General features: G+C 37.3%; 1 protein-coding gene across 5 annotated transcripts in view; it reads left to right on the top strand.

Annotated features, from left to right (window-relative positions):
• The window catches only part of LOC127844571 (poly [ADP-ribose] polymerase 2-like), a 42,150-nt gene that overhangs the window by 8,142 nt on the left and 12,735 nt on the right, over positions 1-21,273 (top strand). For all 5 annotated transcript variants that reach the window (XR_008032819.1, XR_008032818.1, XR_008032817.1 and 2 more), the window contains exons 4-13: positions 668-877; positions 1,718-1,933; positions 2,333-2,445; positions 2,734-2,906; positions 4,974-5,070; positions 5,760-5,846; positions 9,616-9,839; positions 13,726-13,789; positions 14,682-14,813; positions 15,481-15,605. Coding sequence is in view for 1 of the 5 variants with exons in the window: in XM_052374929.1 (XP_052230889.1) it covers positions 668-877; positions 1,718-1,933; positions 2,333-2,445; positions 2,734-2,906; positions 4,974-5,070; positions 5,760-5,846; positions 9,616-9,839; positions 13,726-13,789; positions 14,682-14,813; positions 15,481-15,605 (1,441 nt within the window). In the remaining 4 variants the exon portion in view is untranslated. The remainder of the gene's footprint in view (positions 1-667; positions 878-1,717; positions 1,934-2,332; positions 2,446-2,733; positions 2,907-4,973; positions 5,071-5,759; positions 5,847-9,615; positions 9,840-13,725; positions 13,790-14,681; positions 14,814-15,480; positions 15,606-21,273) is intronic.

The following is a 21,273-nucleotide window of genomic DNA, read 5'->3' as shown; positions in this document are numbered from 1 at the left end:
TTTTTTTATTTTTTTTTTAAGATCATCTCACAAATGACCACCACACCCTCACACTATACCCCCACCCCCACCCCCCCACCCCACCCCACCCCCCAATTTTTTTTTTGATTTTTTTTTTTTTTTTTTTTAAGATCATCTCACAAATTATCACCACACCCTCACACTATACCCCCCCCCCCCCATTTTATTTTTAAAACGGTTATGTTTGAAATACCGTCCAACCATCGCACCCAAACCCCTCCCCCCCCCCCCCCCCTCCCCCCCCGATTTTTTTTTTTTTTTTTTTTTTTCGCTTTTTTGGAAGATAATGTAATAAATGTCCACAACCCCACACTATACACCCCTCTTCACTCCACTCCTCCCTCCTTTGTGATTGAAAATGAGAGTCCCTTCACCTTTAAAAAGAAAATAGATGAGCGGTCTGCACCCGCAAGGCGGTGCTCTTGTTTAAATAACTCCTTTTATAATATCACTGTTATTGCCCAAGTTTATGGTCATAGTGAAATTTAGTCAAGGGCATATATTGACCAGAATATACGGTATCAAGGTAGGAAGCTTGCATTTTTGCTTTGTTGAAAAACCAGTTCATAAAGCTGAACTGCCAATGACAAAGTGGCATTCGAGGAGTATTTCATGATAACAGTGACAGTTCTAGTTTTATTGGCAGCCTTTTACGTTTGGAAATGGGAGGATGAGAAGGGCAACTATAATCCATACAGTGTTGAGAATGCCTTGTTGCTAGAGGAGAAATATCAACAGAACACAGATGAGGTTGAGATACAAGCAGCTGGACGCAGTTATCTCGTAGATATCCCCAAGAAAGAGCAGAAAAATAAGGACACAGGGGTTGTGAGGAAGATTTCAAGAACACAATCAGGTGAGGCCTTTTTTTGAAGTTTTATATTAAAATAAAAATTCTGTCACTGGAGTTAATTTGCGTAGAATATTACCAGGTTTTTAACAGTGGTTTCAGCTTAATTAATTGAGCTCGCATGGAGGTGATGAATTCATTGAAGTTTTCTGTATAGGTAGTTTACATGAAGACAAACTTGGAATGGCATTTCAGGCACGTTGGTTTGAGGTCTCTGTGACTTTAAACAGAATAAAATCAAACAGGTGTTTCCGATAAATACTGTAAGTTTACATTTTTCACTCTTGATGAAATTTAGGTTAGTGCCAGGTTGCATGGAGACGTAAGTTCACATTTTTCACTCTTGATGAAATTTAGGTTAATGCCAGGTTGCATGGAGACCTAGCTTTACATTTTAAAAGGGATTTTAAAATGGGTTTATGGTCAAGGTCACTGTTCGGAAGTTCCTATAAATCGAAAGTCGGTTTGCAGTGAATATCTTCAGGATCATGAATTTGTTGAATTGAAACTGTACATACATGTAGGTTGTTTATGAAGATCTATGCTTAAATGCAAGAGAGTTTATGAGGGTCAGTTGTTGTAAGAGGTAGATTACTTTTACTAAATATAAAAAATGCAAGAGTCATTCTGCTTAAATTGTTTGTATTGGTAAATTACATGTATAGCCAGCTTCTGATTTCATGTTGAAGCCATTTGGGTCAAGATCAAGATGACTTTGTCTAAAAATAGACTGTGTCTTAAAAAAATGAATTATTTTTTGAAGCAATAGCTTGAGTTCTTTTTTCATGGCATTTATTACTGGAATATTTCACATTTATTACAAGGTTACGTTGAAATTGTTGTCAGATGCCATAAAAGCTGATCCAAGTGGGCCGGAACCCACGGAATCCAGTGGTGTAGAAAGTGACGCACCATCAACCTCACGCAAAACTAGTAGCCGCGGTAAATCAGGCAAGGTGAAGGAAGAGCCTCAAGAGGAGGAAGAAGTAGAGAAACCCAAAGCTGCTAAATCTGGAGGAAAGGGAAAGTCGGGAAGATCTGGAGCCAAAGAAAGACCAGCAGGTAAGGGAAATTTCAAAGACGCTTTATAATGTTTTTAAAAAGAATATCGCATGTCAATTAGTTGTATTGAGCTGTTAATTAAATGTGTTTTATAGTGTCTGTAGTTAGCTCAAGTGAATGTTCATCAAATTGTTTTCAATTCATAAACTCATAAAACATTTCTCTCATTGATTATACACTCCACACAGGCTTATCCAGGATGTCAATTTTTACCTGAAGTGTACTGATGTTTTCAAGCATCAAAAAATACAAATAAGCAGAAAGTGGCGTGCAGGATCAGCCATTTTATGCATGTATGTAACGCCCAGATTTTCAACTGCCCCATCCTTTATCTCACCTAACGCACATGTGTTAAGCTCATCAACTCCATCCTTTATCTCTGATTGTGTCGGATTTCAGTGAAAACAATGGTGATGTCTGGCAAGGCGCCTGTGGACACTGAGTGCCCCCTGCTGGGGAAGGCTCATGTCTTCTATGAGGGCAGTGATGTGTATGACTGCATGCTCAATCAGGTCAGAACTGGAGTTAGATAACATGACAGTTAAATTTCTGAAACATTATTTTTGTAACTCATAGACTTATAATCAAAAATAAACATTTCTGAAACTATATCCAGATATGTCATATTTGGTTTGTATAATTTTGCTATGTATTATTAAAGTTGACCCTCTTTAAAGGAAATTGCAATCTATTTCAAAATGTTTTCCTGAGATTGCTTTTATCCTACACAGGCTACTTCTGGTGTACATAAGCTCATGTTACTCAGTTGGTGTACAGCATTCCCATCCCCTATATTGCAGACAAACGTCTCCAACAACAACAACAAGTACTTCCTGATCCAGCTGTTGGAGGAAGACAGCAGCAAGAACTACTACACTTGGTTCCGTTGGGGCCGGGTGGGCTACTCTGGACAGAACAATCTCGTACGCTGTGGACCCAACCTCGAGGCAGCTAAAAAGCAGTTCATGAAAAAGTAGGTCAACTTTAACTGATAACAGGGCTTTATTGTAGCTCTTGGGTTTTGCATACTTGGACGTTTGGGAGAGACACTTCAATTACAAGTGAAATGAAAATTAGGGCTGTAACGAATACACTAAGTAATGAATACGATACGTATCACAAATACAGGGTGGCGAATACACATATTTATTCACGAATATGAATTTCAATGAACAAAAGTAATACTGACAACTTGACATGACATTATATAGTATGAAACTATGGGTATTTGTCAATTTGATAAATTGAGTATCATTGCATACTGAAAATATGAAATATAACACTTTGAAATAACAAAACACTGACTAGAACTGCTTAAACTTTGAACACAGCGCCAGACAAACGACGTGTATTTGGCAGGCAGGTCAACGATATCAATAGCATTCCCTTTGCTAGGCTCCATGTTTGTTGATAAGTTGCACGATCATTGGCGTAAAGATAAACAAAAAAGAAATACCATCTGCTAATCCTTTGTGTGTATGTTTGAGCATCAAAGCCCTCGTATTTGCCTAAATAAACATTAAACAACCATTGAAAGATTTTTCAAATCAATGTAGTAGATATTCAACCGGTGCCCGCCATTATTGTTGATAATCTCACTGTGGGTGGGGTAAACATGATGAAAAACGCCGGAATAAGGAGAAGAACATTTAAAATTTAAAATTGTATATATGTACACGTGTGGTAAAAAATGTAACTTTATTATTGTGGTGGTTTTTTTTTCAATCATTTTTAGTGCGTTCTAATGCCTACTGGTATTTTTCTTGTTATTTTATAATATAAAATATGACTTTAATATAATAAATTGAGGAAAAATCAATAAACAATAAAATAAATTTTAATGTTTTCATAGCTCCAAATTAGTGTGTATTTTATATAGGAACATGTAGAAAAGAAGTGGTTAAATAGCTCCTAAGTATTGTGTATGGTGATTAAGAAAATGTAGAAAAAAAAGAAAGCTTTATGGGCACCCTTTTGAATCAACCCCCATTCCGCCATGTCTTGCCGCTGTGCTTGACCAAAATCCTGGGGAAATGCCTGTTTAAATATAGGGGTTTATTGTATGAACCTTCATTTGAAAGGTAAGATAAGATGATTAAACTTTCAAACTCGAAACCACGTTGTTTGTATTTGCCAAAAATTCGGTTCGGGAGGTGGCGAATAACGAATACGATTCGTCCACAGCCGTATTCGAGTAATTCCAATATTAGAATGTATCGTTACAGCCCTAATGAAAATCCATGGAAAAGATCTGATTTAGGGGAAAAGATGAGATGAGTTGAGTTAACATACTTGTGCTCTTGTTTTTATGTCCCCACTGAGTTGAAAATGTTAAGAATCGCCGCCAGGGAAGTCACCCACAGGTGTCATGACGGGGAATTTTCGCGTTGATTACCTTTAATGTTTTTATATTTTAATGTGATTTACACAGATATACATTTTTTGAGGTTGGAATTTTTAGCTGAAATAGGGGAAAAAACTATTTGGCAGTAAACAGTGCAAAACGTGTGCCCTGATCTGTCTGTACATACATCAGTACAAATATCCCAAAGCTAGTATTTTCAACTCTGCTTTAACTACCTGGTTGATCTTGCTCAAACGCTCCCAATTGTATGAAACTGAAAGGGTAGATGTGCTTAAAGATAGGAATTTCGGCTCAGATGTTTTGTCTGTTTTTCCATTATTGAATATGTAGTTCCAAAATTTTGGGTTTTCAATCTTTAATTAAATGATTTGCAGACTTTACTAAAAATTTAATAGCTGGATGAAAAATGTAGACGTTTGTACAGAAAGGAGTTTTGGCAGAACTATGGACATTTGAAGAGTCCACTGTAGAATATATTGTGAATTTGTTTTTGTTGAAACATGTTATTAGGGGGGCATGAGTTTCAATGGCACATTCCTAGTTTATATCCTGGTAAAGTAAGTTATTATCAATCAAGAAATATCTTGATATACCAGTAGTTTGTTTTATTATGCTACAAAAAATGTTCTTTGTTCTGGGTTTAACCACAATTATGAACATTATGTTTGGTTTTAGATTTCAAGACAAGACAAAAAATGAGTGGGCCAATCGTAAGAAGTTTGTGAAAGTGCCTGGCAAGTATGACATGCTGGAAATGGACTACACTGCAAAGGTGGAAGCTTCTGTTCATGGATTTGCATTACTTGTTTGGATGATCAGTTTGCTTTTGTTTGTTAAAGTTGAGATATTATAGTAATTAAAGTTGAGATATTATAGTAATTAATGGGTGAGAACATACTGGTAACTATTGCGTCACTTATAGGGATGTTAAGCAGATAGAAGAGTTTCTCTTGCAACCATTTATATAGCGTCTTTCATACTTAGATTGGTAAAAGAACTGTGAACATCAATAGTCTGACATTTAGCACACCAATAAAAAAAGAAAAGAAATAATCTAGTTTATACCATTATTTTTAATCCACCATGTCACAAGTTTAATATGCAAAGCAGAGAACCTCTTTCTTATCAAGCAATTGATTTACCTTCAATAATTACTCAAGTGATATTATGGTCATGAATCTCATCAATCACTGCATTTATTTTGGTCATAAACTTACTAAATAAAAAAATCTGCATCATTTCATCATTACAAGGCTTAATTATATTTTCAATAATTCACAATGTTTGATTACACCTATGTTTAATATATCCCGCTAGATTTTAATTTTTAATACATCCTTTACAATATCGTCCCAATAGTGCTAAAAGGTACCAAGTGACATTGAAATTAGAAGACACATGGTAGCTTTTTCCTCCAATGGAGGAATATGATTGAATCCCTATTTGTATACTGTCTTGCAGGGACTCGATGAAACCGATGCCCCAGACTTGAAGAAGACCAAAAGCAACGTGAAGGTGTCTGACTCTAAGCTGGACAAGCGTCTTCAGGTATGTCATGTCATGTGTTCATGCATTTCATGTTCAGAGGATGCATCAGAAGGATAGTTTTTAAATATGTTTGTTTGCGCTTTAATGATTAGAAACTAAACCTATCGGTTAGAGTTTCAGACAAATTTTCCAAATGCTTCCTTGCCGATGTTAATATTGTAAGCAATCTTGTTAAGTTCAAATCTCTTTACCAGGAGTATCTGACTCCCATTTGTGTCGAACACTGTATGCATTAAGCCCAGTTTTCCAAGAATAAAACTCACATCAGTCCCTGATAGACCAGATCTCTCTTTTCTCAGACCCCGATGGACCTTATCTCTCTTTTCTCAATCCCTGATAGACCTGATCTCTCTTTTCTCAGACCCTGATGGACCTGATCTCTCTTTTCTCAGTCCCTGATAGACCTGATCTCTCTTTTCTCAGACCCCGATGGACCTGATCTCTCTTTTCTCAGTCCCTGCTAGACCTGATCTATCTTTTCTCAGACCCTGATGGACCTGATCTCTCTTTCCTCAGTTCCTGATAGACCTGATCTCTCTTTTCTCAGACCCCGATGGACCTGATCTCTCTTTTCTCAGTCCCTGATAGGCCTGATCTCTCTTTTCTCAGTCTCTGATAGACTTGATCTCTCTTTTCTCAGTCCCTGATAGACCTGATCTCTCTTTTCTCAGTCCCTGATAGACCTGATCTCTCTTTTCTTAGTCCCTGATAGACATGATCTCTCTTTCCCAGTCCTTGAGCGACCTGATCTCTCTTTTCTCAGTCCCTGATAGGCCTGATCTTTTTTTTCTCAGTCCCTGATAGACATGATCTCTCTTTTCTCAGTCTCTGATAGACCTGATCTCTCTTTCCTCAGTCCCTGATAGACCTGATCTCTCTTTACTCAGTCCCTGATAGACCTGATCTCTCTTTTCTCAGACCCTGATAGACCTGATCTCTCTTTTCTCAGTCTCTGATAGACCTGATCTCTCTTTTCTCAGTCCCTGATAGACCTGATCTCTCTTTTCTCAATCCCTGATAGACCTGATCTCTCTTTTCTCAGTCCCTGATAGACCTGATCTCTCTTTTCTCAGTCCCTGATAGACATGATCTCTCTTTTCTCAGTCCCTGATAGACCTGATCTCTCTTTCCTCAGACCCTAATAGACATGAATTCTCTTTTCTCAGTCCCTGATAGACCTGATCCCTCTTTTCTCAGTCCCTGATAGACATGATCTCTTTTTTCTCAGTCCCTGATAGGCCTGATCTCTCTTTTCTCAGTCCCTTATAGACATGATCTCTCTTTTCTCAGTCCCTGATAGACCTGATCTCTCTTTTCTCAGTCCCTCATAGACATGATCTCTCTTTCCTCAGACCCTGATAGACCTGATCTCTCTTTTCTCAGTCCCTGATAGACCTGATCTCTTTTTTCTCAGTCCCTGATGGACCTTATCTCTCTTTTCTCAGTCCCTGATGGACCTGATCTCTCTTTTCTCAGTCCCTGATAGACCTGATCTCTCTTTTCTCAGTCCCTGATAGACCTGATCTCTCTTTTCTCAGTCCCTGATGGACCTTATCTCTCTTTTCTCAGTTCCTGATGGACCTGATCTCTCTTTTCTCAGTCCCTGATAGACTTGATCCCCATTTCTCAGTCCCTGATATGCCTGATCTCTGTTTTCATCGTCCCTGATAGACTTGATCTCTATTCTGAGTCCCTGATAGACCTGATCTCTCTTTTCTCAGTCCCTGATAGACCTGATCTCTCTTTTCTTAGTCCCTTATAGATCTGATCTCTCTTTTCTCAGTCCCTGATAGACCAGAAGTCTCTTTTCTCAGTCTCTGATAGACCTGATCTCTCTTTTCTCAGTCCATGATAGACCTGATCTCTCTTTTCTCTGTCCCTGATAGACCTGATCTCTCTTTTCTCAGACAATGATGGACCTGATCTCTCTTTTCTCAGTCCCTTATAGACATGATCTCTCCTTTCTCAGTCCCTGATAGACATGATCTCTCTTTTCTCAGTCCCTGATAGACATGATCTCTCTTTTCTCAGTCCCTGATAGACATGATCTCTCTTTTCTCAGTCCCTTATAGACATGATCTCTCTTTTCTCAGTCCCTGATAGGCCTGATCTCTCTCTTTTCTCAGTCCCTGATAGACCTGATCTCTCTTTTCTCAGTCCCTGATAGACCTGATCTCTCTTTTGTCAGTCCCTGATAGACCTGATCTCTCTTTTGTCAGTCCCTGATAGACATGATCTCTCTTTTGTCAGTCCCTGATAAACATGATCTCTCTTTTCTCAGTCCCTGATAGACCTGATCTCTCTTTTCTTAGTCCCTGATAGACATGATCTCTTTTTTCTCAGTTCCTGATAGACATGATCTCTCTTTTGTCAGTCCCTTATAGACCTGATATCTTTTTCCTCAGTCCCTGATAGATCTGATCTCTTTTTTCTCAGTCCCTGATATACCTGATCTCTCTTTTCTTAGTCGCTTATAGACCTGATCTTTCTTTTCTCAGTCCCTGATAGACATGATCTCTCTTTTCTCTGTTGCTTATAGACCTGATCTCTCTTTTCTCAGTCCCTTATAGACATGATCTCTCTTTTCTTAGTCCCTGATAGACCTGATCTCTCTTTTCTCAGTCCCTGATAGACCTGATCTCTCTTTTGTTAGTCCCTGATAGACCTGATCTCTCTTTTCTCAGTCCCTGATAGACATGATCTCTCTTTTCTCAGTCCCTGATAGATATGATCTCTCTTTTCTTAGTCCCTGATAGACATGATCTCTCTTTTCTCAGTCCCTGATAGACCTGATCTCTCTTTTCTCAGTCCCTGATAGACCTGATCTCTCTTTTCTCAGTCCCTGATAGAACTCATCTTTCTTTTCTCAGTCCCTGACAGGACTGATCTCTTTTCTCATTCCCTGATAGACATGATCTCTCTTTTCTCAGTCCCTGATAGACCTGATCTCTCTTTTCTCAGTCCCTGATAGAGCTCATCTTTCTTTTCTCAGTCCCTGACAGGACTGATCTCTCTTTTCTCATTCCCTGATAGACATGATCTCTCTTTCCTCAGTCCCTGATAGACATGATCTCTCTTTTCTCAGACCCTGATAGACATGATCTCTCTTTTCTCAGTCCCTGATAGACCTGATCTCTCTTTTCTCAGTCCCTTATAGACATGATCTCTTTTTTTTTCAGTCCCTGATAGACCTAATCTCTCTTTTGCCAGTCTCTTGATAGACCTAATTTCTCTTTTTTAAGTCCCTGATAGATCTGATCTTTCTTTTTTCAGTCCCAGATAGATATGATCTCTCTTTTCTCAGTCCCTGATAGACCTGATCTCTCTTTTCTCAGTCTCTGATAGACCTGATCTCTCCTATCTCTGTCTCGGATAGACCTGATCTCTCTTTTCTCAGTCCATGATAGACATGATATCTCTTTCCTCAGTCTCTGATAGACATGATCTTTCTTTTCTCAGTCCCTTATAGACCTGATCTCTCTTTTCTCAGTCCCTGATAGACCTGACATCTCTTTTCTAAGTCCCTGATAAACATGATCTTTCTTTTCTCAGTCCCTGATAAACATGATCTTTCTTTTTTCAGTCCGTGATATACATGATCTCTCTTTTCTCAGTCCCTGATAGACATGATCTCTCTTTTCTCAGTCCCTGATAGACCTGATCTCTCTTCTCTCATTCCCTGATAGACCTGATCTCTCTTTTCTCAGTCCCTGATAGACCTTATCTTTCTTTTCTCAGTCCATGATAGACCTAATCTCTCTTTTCTCAGTCCCTGATAGACCTGATCTGTGACATCAAGACAATGGAGGAGGCTGTGCTGGAGATGCAGTACGATGCCAAGAAGGCCCCACTGGGCAAGCTCACCAAGGACCAGATCAAGGCTGGATATGCCGCACTTAAGAAGATTGATGCCTGCGTAGAGAAGAAGGACTTTGGCTCAGCCCTCACACAGGCTTGTGATGAGTTCTATACTAGGATTCCTCATGATTTTGGGTATTTGTTTGTGTATATTTATGCCCCCCTTCAAAGAAAAGGGGGTATATTGTTTTGCATGTCGGTCTGTCGGTCGGTCAGTTGGTCCGTTCACCAAATGGATAACTCAAGAACGCTTAGGCCTAGGATCATGAAACTTAATAGGTACATTGATCATGACTGGCGGATGACCGCTATAGATTTTCAGGTCATTAGGTCAAAGGTCAAGGTCACAGTGACTCGAAACAGTAAAATGGTTTCGGGATGATGACTCAAGAACGCTTACACCTAGGATCATGAAACTTCATATGTACATTGATCATGACTGACAGATGACCCCTATTGATGTTCAGGTCACTAGGTAAAAGGTCAAGGTCACAGTGACTCGTAACAGTATAATGGTTTCCGGATGATAACTCAAGAATGCTCACGCCTAGGATCATGAAACTTCATAGGTACATTAATCATGACTGGCAGATGCCCCTATTGATTTTCAGGTCACTAGGTCAAAGGTGAAGGTCACAGTGACTCAAAACAGTATAATGATTTCTGGATGATAACTCAAGAACACTTGCCTAGGATCATGACACTTCATAAGTACAATGATCATGACTGGCAGATGACCACTATTGATTTTCAGGTCACTAGGTCAAAGGTGAAGGTCACAGTGACTCGAAACAGTATAATGGTTTCAGGATAATAACTCAAGAACGCTTACGCCTAGGATCATGAAACTTCATAGGTACATTGATCATGACTGGCAGATGACCCCTATTTATTTTCAGGTCACTAGGTCAAAGGTCAAGGTCACAGTGACTTGAAACAGTTAAATGGTTTCCGAATGATAACTCACGAATGCTTAGGGTTAGGTCAGGAAAGATTGGTCAGGACTCTTGGTCAAAGTTCAAGGTCACAGTGACCTGAAGCCTCTACAACTGACAGCCCATTATGGGGGCATGCGTGTTTTACAATCAGCCCTTGTTAAGTTTTTGTTTTTAGCTCACCTGATTGCTCAGGTGAGCTTTTGTGACCGGTCTTTGTCTGTTGTCTGTCCGTCCGTCCACATTTGTTCGTAAACACTCTAGAAGCCACATTTATTGTCCGATCTTCATGAAACTTTGTCAGAAGCTTCGTCCCAATAAAATCTCGGTCGAGTTAGAAACTGGGTCGTGCCGGGTCAAAAACTAGGTCACTAGGTCAAAAAAGGAAAAAACTTGTAAACACTGTAGAAGTCACATTTCATGCCCAATCTTAATGTAATTTTGTCAAAATTTTTGTCTTAATGAGAGGTTGAGTTCAAAAGTGGTTCCGGCCCATTGAAAAACATGGCCACCAGTGGGCGGGGCAGTTTTCCTTATTTGGCTATAGAGAAACCTTTTAAACACTCTAGAAGTCACAATTTTTGCCTAATCATCATAAAAGTTGGTCAAAAGATTGGTTTTATTAATTTCTCGGACGAGTTCGAAAAAGGGTCCAGATTGGTGAAAAAACATGGCAGCCATTGGGCGGGGCATTTTTCTCTATATGTATATAGTGAAAACATGTGAACAATTTTCATGAAATTTGGTCAGAACATTTGTTTCCTTGATATGAGAGTTGAGTTCGAAAATGGTTCCGGTCCGTTGAAAAACATGGTTGCCAGGGGGACAGGCAGTTTTCCTTATATTTATATAGTAAAAAGGCTTGTAAACAATCATGAACTAAGGTCATGTTACATGCGAGACAACTCTTCTAAATATTGCATTTAAGTTTACAGTAGTTACTCCCCTTTGACTATTAATGTTTTCATAATAATGCAGTGTATTTTCTAGAGGGCACATTTCTTTTCCGATCTTCATGAAACTTGGTCAGAAGCTTTGTCCCAATGATATCTCGGTCGAGTTCGAAACTGGGTCATGCTGGGTCAAAAACTAGGTCACTAGGTAAAAAAAAAGAAAAACCTTGTAAACACTGTAGAAGTCACATTTCATGCCCAATCTTCATGAAACTTTGTCAAAATGTTTGTCTTAATGATATAATGGTTGAGTTCAAAAGTGGTTCTGGTCTGTTGAAAAACATGGCCAGCAGTGGGAGTGGCAGTTTTTCTTATTTGGCTATAGAGATAACTTGTAAACACTCTAGAGGCCACATTTGTTGTCCGATCTTCATGAAACTTGGTCAGAAGATTTGTCCCAAAGACAAATGCCAGTGGGAGATGCAGTTTTGGCTATAGAGAAACCTTGTAAACACACTAGAAGTCACAATTTTTGCCCAATCATCATGAAAGTTGGACAAAACATTGGTTTTATTGATATCTCGGACGAGTCGAAAAAGGTCCAGATTGGTGAAAAAACATGTCCGCCAGTGGGCGGGGCATTTTTCTCTATATGTATTTAGTGAAAACATGTGAACACTCTAGAAGTCACATTTTTGGCCCAATTTTCATGAAATTTGGTCAGAACATTTGTTTCCTTGATATGAGAGTTGAGTTCGAAAATGGTTCCGGTCCTTTGAATAACATGGCTGCCGGGGGGCAGTTTTCTTATATTTATATAGTAAAAAAAGCTTGTGAACACTCTAGAAGTCACATTTTTTGCCCAATCATCATGAAACTTGGTGAAATGATTGGTTTTATATATATCTCAAATGAGTTGGCAAATGGTCCTGATCGGTCAAAAAACATGGCAGCCAGGGGGGGGGCAGTTTTCCTTATTTGACTAGAGAGAAACCTTGTGATCTAACACTATAGAAGTCTCATTTTTTGCCTAATCATCGCGAAACTTAGTCAATACATTGGTTTTATTGATTTCTCAGACAAGTTGGACAATGGCTCAGATCGGTGAAACACACTTTTTAGCTCACCTGATTGCTCAGGTGAGGTTTTAGGATTGGTTGTTGTCCGCCGTCTGTTTGTCCACATTTGGTTTGTAAACACTCTAGCATTAACAATTCTCAAGCATTCTTTATAAAAGTTGCTGAAAGATCTCAGTCAAGTTTGATAATGAGCAAAATCACATAATTAATGCCATAATTATTGCCCTTAGATTGTCCAAATTTTCATTATATTATACAAAATCCTTGTAAACACTCTAGAGGTCACAATTTTGTTTCAGATTTATAAATCTTGGTCAAAATATTTATTTTTGTAAGCAAAGTTTGATGTTTGGTAAGGGGGGGTCAAATCAAAATATAGGTCACCAGGTAAAATCTGACAAAAACAAAAAACTTCATACGCCAGAGTTTTGGTTCAATTATGAAGAAACTTGACCAGGATTTTTGTCTGGACAATATCTAGGTCAAGTTTGACATTTGGTAAAGATTAAATGAAGCGAACTAGGGCCTTCTTGGCCCTCTTGTTGTTGATTTGGTATCAAATTTCGTCTTGTTTTCCTTATTATGGCTTTATTGTTAAATAGGGTTCATCAATTAAGTATGTAAAAATAGAATATTTTCTACAAAAAAATGGTAACAATAATGTCAATGTGTCAATTTTTAGCTCGGCTGTTTTCGGAGAAAACCCGAGGTATTGTCATAGCCAGCTCGTCGTCTGCCATCCGCCATGATAAAACCTTAACATTGGCTCTAAAATCAAAGTGCTTCTACCTACAACATTGAAACTTTATATGTAGATGCACCTTGATGAGTTCTACATGCCACACCCATTTTTGGGTCATTAGGTCAAAGGTCACTGTGACCTCTAAAAAAAATCTGACAAGCTTTCATTTATTCAAAACTGCTTCCATAGCCGAGCGTTGGCATCCGTTATGCGGTGCTCTTGTTAGATTTTAATATAAAAGTGAATCATTGTGTTAGCCAAAACTTGCCAATTTATATAAACTCACCAGCAATGTGTATGCTCAATAATATCCACATTGCCCCCTCCATATTGTTCTGTGATGCTGGAGCTGAGTCTATTGTATTCTTTCAGTATGAGACCTCCAACAAAAATCACCACAAAGCAGGAAGTGAAGAACAAAATAGCTCTCCTGGAAGTAAGATGGTCCAGCATGAGTAGATCTGGAATAACATTGTTTTGGCTTTCTTAAACAATTCAAACAGAGTAATGGATGTTATAATCACTCTTGGTTTGTCAGGCACTCTGGAGAAAATGTTGTAAGCTTGTGTAGCAAACTTATTCCACAATACTTTGATTGAAACTTCAATTAGGTTGTCATATCGAGATGTAAATGTGGCGTATGCACATTCCTGTTCTTCATATACTAGTAAATGACCACCATCTTTAAATTGATGCTAAATGGCCTAGGTATTCAAGCATTCAATACTATTTGATTGCGTTTAAATCAAGAGATATTTTGGATATCTAGACTTAAATATTAATCCAATATTCAAAAGTCTTCATAAAAGGGACTTTTTATACACTGTCAAAGAATCTTGACTTTGATAGTTAAGGTAAGGTGTTAATTGTAGCTGTAACATAAGAACACAGATTATAAATGAACAGCATGTTTATTTTATGTTGAAAGTCCATCTGTGTCTTGATATTGTATTCTGAGTAGACTTGTGTATAAACAATATAGAGCCTCAAATATGAGTATAAATTCACTAAAAACATTGGAATGTGAAACTTTAAAGATATGAATACACAATTCTCTCATCCATTTTATCCGTTATCCGTTATGGCATGAATTATTTTGTAAGCCAATCATCTTCCAACATATGTCAGTATGGTTTATTGGATAGGATGTCAGTCTTGCAACCTTAAGGTCTCGACTCATTTAGCCTCCTGGAGATGTTTTGTGTGATTCATTATTTCAGGAAGTAAACTTTAGAGGGTCTCTATAGGTCAGAGGCTCTCAATGTAATCCCACACAAGTAAATGGGGTTCAATTAAGCAAAAACTGCAGCATCTCCTATGTTTGACAGGCCTTGGATGACATAGAGATTGCCATCAAGATGTTGAAGGAAGGGGACATGTCAGAGAACCCCGTTGATCGACACTACCATGCCCTGAAGTGTGATATGGAACCGGTTGATGCAACATCAGAAGAATATACGGTAAGCAATGCTGTTACTAGCCTGTCATTAAATCTAGGCAAACAATTAACATGTTAAAATGTGTAAAGAAAGTATCGCACTGTTCAATATTTAATATATTTGGCAATTGTGGATTGTCAAAAGTTCATTGTATTCTTAGCCATCCAAAAGCAATGTTTTGATTTCTGCTTGCCTCTGTAGTGTTATTAAACACCATTGTATACTCGGGAACATGTTGCCTATTTTTCCCTAAAAATTTTATTTTTTTAATTTGTTAATTTTTTAGCTCGGCTGTTTTTGGAGAAAACCCCAGGTATTGTCATAGCAAGATCGTCATCCGCCGTCTGCTGGCGTCATGCTAAAACCTTTACATTGGCTCCAAAATTAAAGTGCTTCCACCCACAACTTAGAAACTTCATATGTGGATGCACCTTGATGATTTCTAAACGCCACACCCATTTTGGGGTCACTAGGTCAAAGGTCAAGATCACTGAGATTTCTTAAAAAAAAAAAAAAATGTCTGACAAGCTTTCATTTTTTCAAAACTGCACCCGCAGCCGAACGTTGGCACCCGTTATGCGATGCACTTGTACCATTAGAATGTTAGTTGTTTTATTACTTATTTATTTTTATCGTTTTATAGAAAATTCTTATAAATGACAGATAAATGATTTGATTATCTCCACAGATGATAAACCAGTACCTTCAGAACACCCATGCGACTACACACAACCAATACAGTATGAAAATACTTGACATGTTTTGTCTAGACAAGCATGGGGAGGCAAAACAGTTCAATGACGTTGGAAACAGGTACTGTAGTTGTAGACAATTTGTTGATGATCTGAAATTGAATCAATTATGGCATATTAACACTCTTTCATGTCTGTCTTCTGCTAGGTTTTATCCAGAGCTAAAGGCCGAGGGATATAGAATCGGCGTTGTCTGTCAGTCGGTCTGTCCGTCTGTCCATGCGTCTGTCACAAAATTTATTGTTGGCGTGAGTTCAACAAATTTGCTTATTTTATTCATATACCTGGCAAAGTATCGTCTGGCCACTTAACCTATACTTAGTGCTACAAAAAAGCGAAATTGTCTGACAATAAATTGTATGAGAACATTTTCATGTTTTATCAATTCATGCCAATTAATTAATAGACCCTTTTCACAATAGGCCAAAATTGATAAGAGCGCAAAGTCACGTGACTCACAGAACTCCAGAACCAGGCTGAACTTGTATAAATTTCCAATACTCCCGGGCAACGCCGCATCTTATTGCAACCTTTCACTCTTTTGAACATTTGGCGATGTAACGACCTAGAAATCACAATATGACCTTGTCAGAATAAGTTATAAATATGTAATTCACCTTATAAGTGTCAATAGGTTAAATAAATTGTCTTGATAAAAGTACTTGTTTTTCGCCATTTTTTCACACATTTAACACGCTTTGTTAGAGCTTTTTTATCGCGCTGTTTGAAATAAGATCTATCTTGATTATTGATACATCTATGGTAAAATGATCCCTGTGTTCCGGATAAATCCATTATCTCGTTATGATCAGATACTGTGCAGACAAATACTAAATAACAGCATGGTGTCAAAAGCCACCCGTGGTAGATGCCTGGTCATTGAACACCATGTTTGGTACCCCAATATCTTATCGTGGTAGAAGTATTACGTAGTCATTTATAAAACTAATGTAACGCCGTATACTCAAACTAAATACTGTATAGATATTAGCCGGTTTAATCATAATAATACAGAGAATGCCGGACATTCGTCCTAGCCTTTTTTTCACACAGGTGGACATTTGCTCCTATGTTTTTTGACAACCTGAACATTAGTGCCTTCGTTGTTTTGACAACGCGGATAATGATTCCTTCATAATTTTGAAAGCCCGGACATTTGTTCCTTCACTATTTGGACAGCCCGGAAATTCGTTCCAGAATAATTGCTTTCCCGGTCAGTATTATCACATTTTTGTCACAATAATACGGCACTCTGGACATTTTATCCGGTATTTTAATATGTCGTTATTAATATAGTTAAAAAAATAATTTTCTCATATTTTGTGTTATACTTTATATTGTTGTAAGATTTTAACGTGATGATGAGACTGATAACATTAAAAAATAATCAAATATATCGACTTACACTGAGATCTGTAATTTGCCAAAATGTTGCAGAAATCAGGGCGTTAAAACTATGTAGGAGTATATACATCCGGTCTGTCAAAATAATATTGGAACGATTTTCCGGGATGTCTAAATAGTGTGGTCCGGAATGAATGTCCAGGTAGTTAAAACAACGCCTTGTAAAAATTAGCGTAGCAACGATTTTCCTTTTGAAAGAATTTTATTTATTAGCTTTTATGCTTAACACAAAACCTATTTAGCGGGTACCGCTAAAATAAAACTCCGTCATTACATAGTCTAATAAAGAGTGTTCGTTAGTGCATGGAAGAAAACAATTAAAACAAGCATTATCATTGACCACACCGGGGTTAAAGAATGTTTCCGAATAATAAAGACACACACACACAAGAGAAATTTATGGCATGATGTGACATATATTTATAACTCATAGTCACGTTTTAAGAGAAATCAAGGTGCATGCATAGATAGTTCAGTTTGCTCCACGTTCGTTTTTTCACATGTATAAAAGAATTCTTCAATATTGTCTTTCACTGTAAAAGAACATAAATTAAAGTTAAACAAAAAATGACACAACATTAAAATAGTTCATGTGCTTTGCAATTTCTATTGCCTTTTTGTATGATTGAGTGTACACACATTTTAGACGTTCAATCGTTGGTGAAAAATATTACAGACCAACAAAAATACCTTTGAGAATTTAAGTTATATAAAAACCTTTTGTATTATACGACTTGTGTATATGTTTGTTTTGTGCAATTATCAATGTTTATACTTCAGATCACATTTGCTCTGATGACAATGGGTATCTTGAATTTGAATCAAGATTAAGTAAAATGTATATAAACGTATACACTAGTGGTACTATATACTATGGCTTTGAAATATTACTTGGATGTGAGAATGTTTATTTCATATCCCCTCATCAATTTATTGACTAAACAACACATCCATGTTTGCATTTATTTGCCCTAATTGTAACCAGTGTCAGTGCTCATGAAAATCCTGAATGTAATTAGACAAAATCTACTGGTTTACATTCATCGATATGCTCCGCCAAAGATATATACACGTTCAGCCTCACTCTGAAATTCGAGGCGTCACGTGATATTTAAAAATAGCAACAGCAGTAGTATTGTGAAACTGGTCTATTGTGAACGATTATATTAACATAAATTTGTCTGGTTGTGATTTACTTCTTTAGAGACACTAACCACTGTGTACTACTTAGGCAATAACACTGAGTCAGTTGTTGTCGACAACAAAACAGAATGAGTCACAAATGGAAAAAAGATGACGTTAGACCAAAAATTTAATGTGACTTTAAAACGACAACAATAAAAAAAGCACTATCAAATCATTTTTGTGCCCCCAGATCGAACGATAGGGGGCATATTGTTTTTGGCCTGTCTGTCTGTCATTCTGTCCCAAAACTTTAACCTTGGTTAAAGTTTTGCGATAACTTTTGCAATATTGAAGAAAGCAACTTGACATTTGGCATGCATGTGCATCTCATGAATCTGCACATTTTTGCGGTGAAAGGTCAAGGTCAATGTCATCCTTTAAGGTCAAAAGTCAAAAAATACAATCCAAGGGATGTACAGTTCACTCTCGATATCTTGACATCGGATATCTCACTATTCTCGATATGTCGAAGAAAGCTCAATGTCCCAACTTTTTTCCTTCTTTATCTATATAAATAAACATCGCATATCTCGATTTTCGTTATGTCGCATAATTTGTTATGTTGATATAAAATTTTGTCCCGAGTCCCGATTTTACATGCATTTACTGTGGTTTATCTCATAGTGCGAATAACTGTTCCAGTGTCGGCAAAAGGTGAGAATTTTTTTCTTTGATACTTCACCATCCCGCTTTGCCTGGCTGCTCCCGATACTGTGCGGTAGGAAATTGATCCGTTAATTGCATCAATAATCAAACATGTGTAATGTAGTTAGCCGTACACACTTGAGTAAGGCCTGTCACTTTTACAGTCACTTTATAAACATCAATTAACTGCAATTAATACAAAGCCTGTCGAAAGGCCGAAATACTAATTGTTTTAACAAACAACATTTCAAAATGCACTGAGTTATATTTTTACTAATAATCGATTGAACTTTGCATTTCAAACTTCAAAATGTACATGTAAAGTTCAGTATTCCGGAACGTGATTTACGCATGTTCAGATGGAAAACCCTCATCTAAATTGGACCTCGATTGCATCAAAACTTTAAATAGCAAAATTACCGGATGTTTACTCGACAGTTTAGAAAAATTATAACCGCATGTGTTCCTGCAATTCTGTAATACTTAAAACGACATTTTAAGCATTAAAATAGCAAAATTAATCGTGCCTCGTAAAAACGCGTATATATCAGGTAGAGAGTATAATGCCACACGGTGACTGCTTTAGTTAGACCACTTAGCAGGTATTTAGATGTTAAAAACAAGCTAAATGTTCGTCTCATTTTTTCTTTGAAAACGCCTTATCTATATCTCGAACTCTCGTTATCTCGATATTTTTTCTTGTTCCCGCCGACTTCGAGATAACGAGAGTGGACTGTAATAAGCTTTAAAAGGGAGCTAATTTCTAAACCTGCCAAATGATATATTGAAATTTTATTTCCAAGCGGTGCAAACGGGGGCATTGTGTTTTTGACAAACACATCTCTTGTTTTTTTTAACAAGTGTTAGCTTATAAATTCTCTGTATGAAACTAAAAAAAGTTTCGATTTTTGCTTATTGTTGTATGCAACTTCACCATCAACAGTCAAGAAGTCACTCAAGTTTGATACAAACATTAAAAATCACTTGGCCATTCATTTTTTATGCCCCTGGATCGAATGATCGGGGGTATATTGTTTTTGGCCTGTCTGTCATTCTGTTTGTCTGTCTGTCTGTCTGTCATTCTGTCCCAAAACTTTAACCTAGGTTAAAGTTTTAGGTTAAAGTTATGCAATATTGAATAACTTTTGGAATATTGAAGATAGCAACTTGATATTTGGCATGCATGTGTATCTCATGGAGCTGCACATTTTAAGTGGTGAAAGGTCAAGGTCATCCTTCAAGGTCAAAGTTCAACAAAAAAGCAGTGCTTTAGGGGGCATTGTGTTTCTGACAAACACATCTCTTGTTTTTATGTACATTTGTGTTATTTTTGACTTTTAAAATTTTAAACTGCAATATATATGAAGATATAGAGAATACTAGGTTAGCGTTGAATACAGAGAAGTTTATGTTGCGAGGCTTAGAACGCCGGGAGCGCGAGCCTTGGCGAGCGCTTTCGGTGTTCGAGCCGAGCAACATAAACTTCTCTGTATTCAACGCTAATTCTAGTATTCTATTTATCCCAATTGATTTTTTTTCAACGTGACATTTAACTAACCTTAGTCTAACAATTAGTTTAATTCATTCTTAAAAATCGCTTAAAATCTAACGAATTTAACCATGCGTAGTGATATAAATGTATTTGTTTTGGTACACAAAATAGTCTTAAAAATATTCACACACAAATTGTAAAACTAGTAAAAATATCACCATATGCCTCGATTCAATTTTACGCAGCATGGGAATTGTAACACATTACGACCGCCAAAGAAGATTTTACTTTACTATAATTCATTTTATTTTCGAAAGAAAATGATCAAAATCCAATATGGCGGCGATTGCTCCTGACAGAATGATGTCGATGTCAACATAGATTCTACATGTACACTATCGACGAGTAAACAGACACTTGCAGCGACTGACACTTAATTTGACAAAATATGCAGGTCAATACGTTTTCCGACTTCGGACGACGAATTTAAGGACGCGCAGAACGTGTTTTTTTTTAGCTCATCTATTTTTTGAAAAAAATTATGAGCTATTGTCATCACCTTGGCGTTGGCGTCCGGTTAAGTTTTGCTTTTAGGTCCACTTTTCTCAGAAAGTATCAATGCTATTGCATTCAAACTTGGTACACTTACTTACTATATTGAGGGGACTGGGCAGGCAAAGTTAGATAACTCTGGCGTGCATTTTGACAGAATTATGTGCCCTTTTTATACTTAGAAAATTGAAAATTTTGGTTAAGTTTTGTGTTTAGGTCCATTTTATTCCTTAAGTATCAAAGCTATTGCTTTCATACTTGCAACACTTACTAACTATCATAAGGGGACTGTGCAGGCAAAGTAATGTAACTCTGACTGGCATTTTGACAGAATTATGTTCCATTTTTATACTTAGAAAATTGAAAATTTGGTTAAGTTTTGTGTTTAGGTCCACTTTATTCCTACAGTATCAAAGCTATTGCTTTCATACTTGCAACACTTATTAACTAT

This window comes from Dreissena polymorpha, chromosome 9 (assembly GCF_020536995.1).
Source record: "Dreissena polymorpha isolate Duluth1 chromosome 9, UMN_Dpol_1.0, whole genome shotgun sequence".
Lineage (NCBI taxonomy): Eukaryota > Metazoa > Mollusca > Bivalvia > Myida > Dreissenidae > Dreissena > Dreissena polymorpha.
This window is presented reverse-complemented; position numbering and strand designations above follow the sequence as displayed.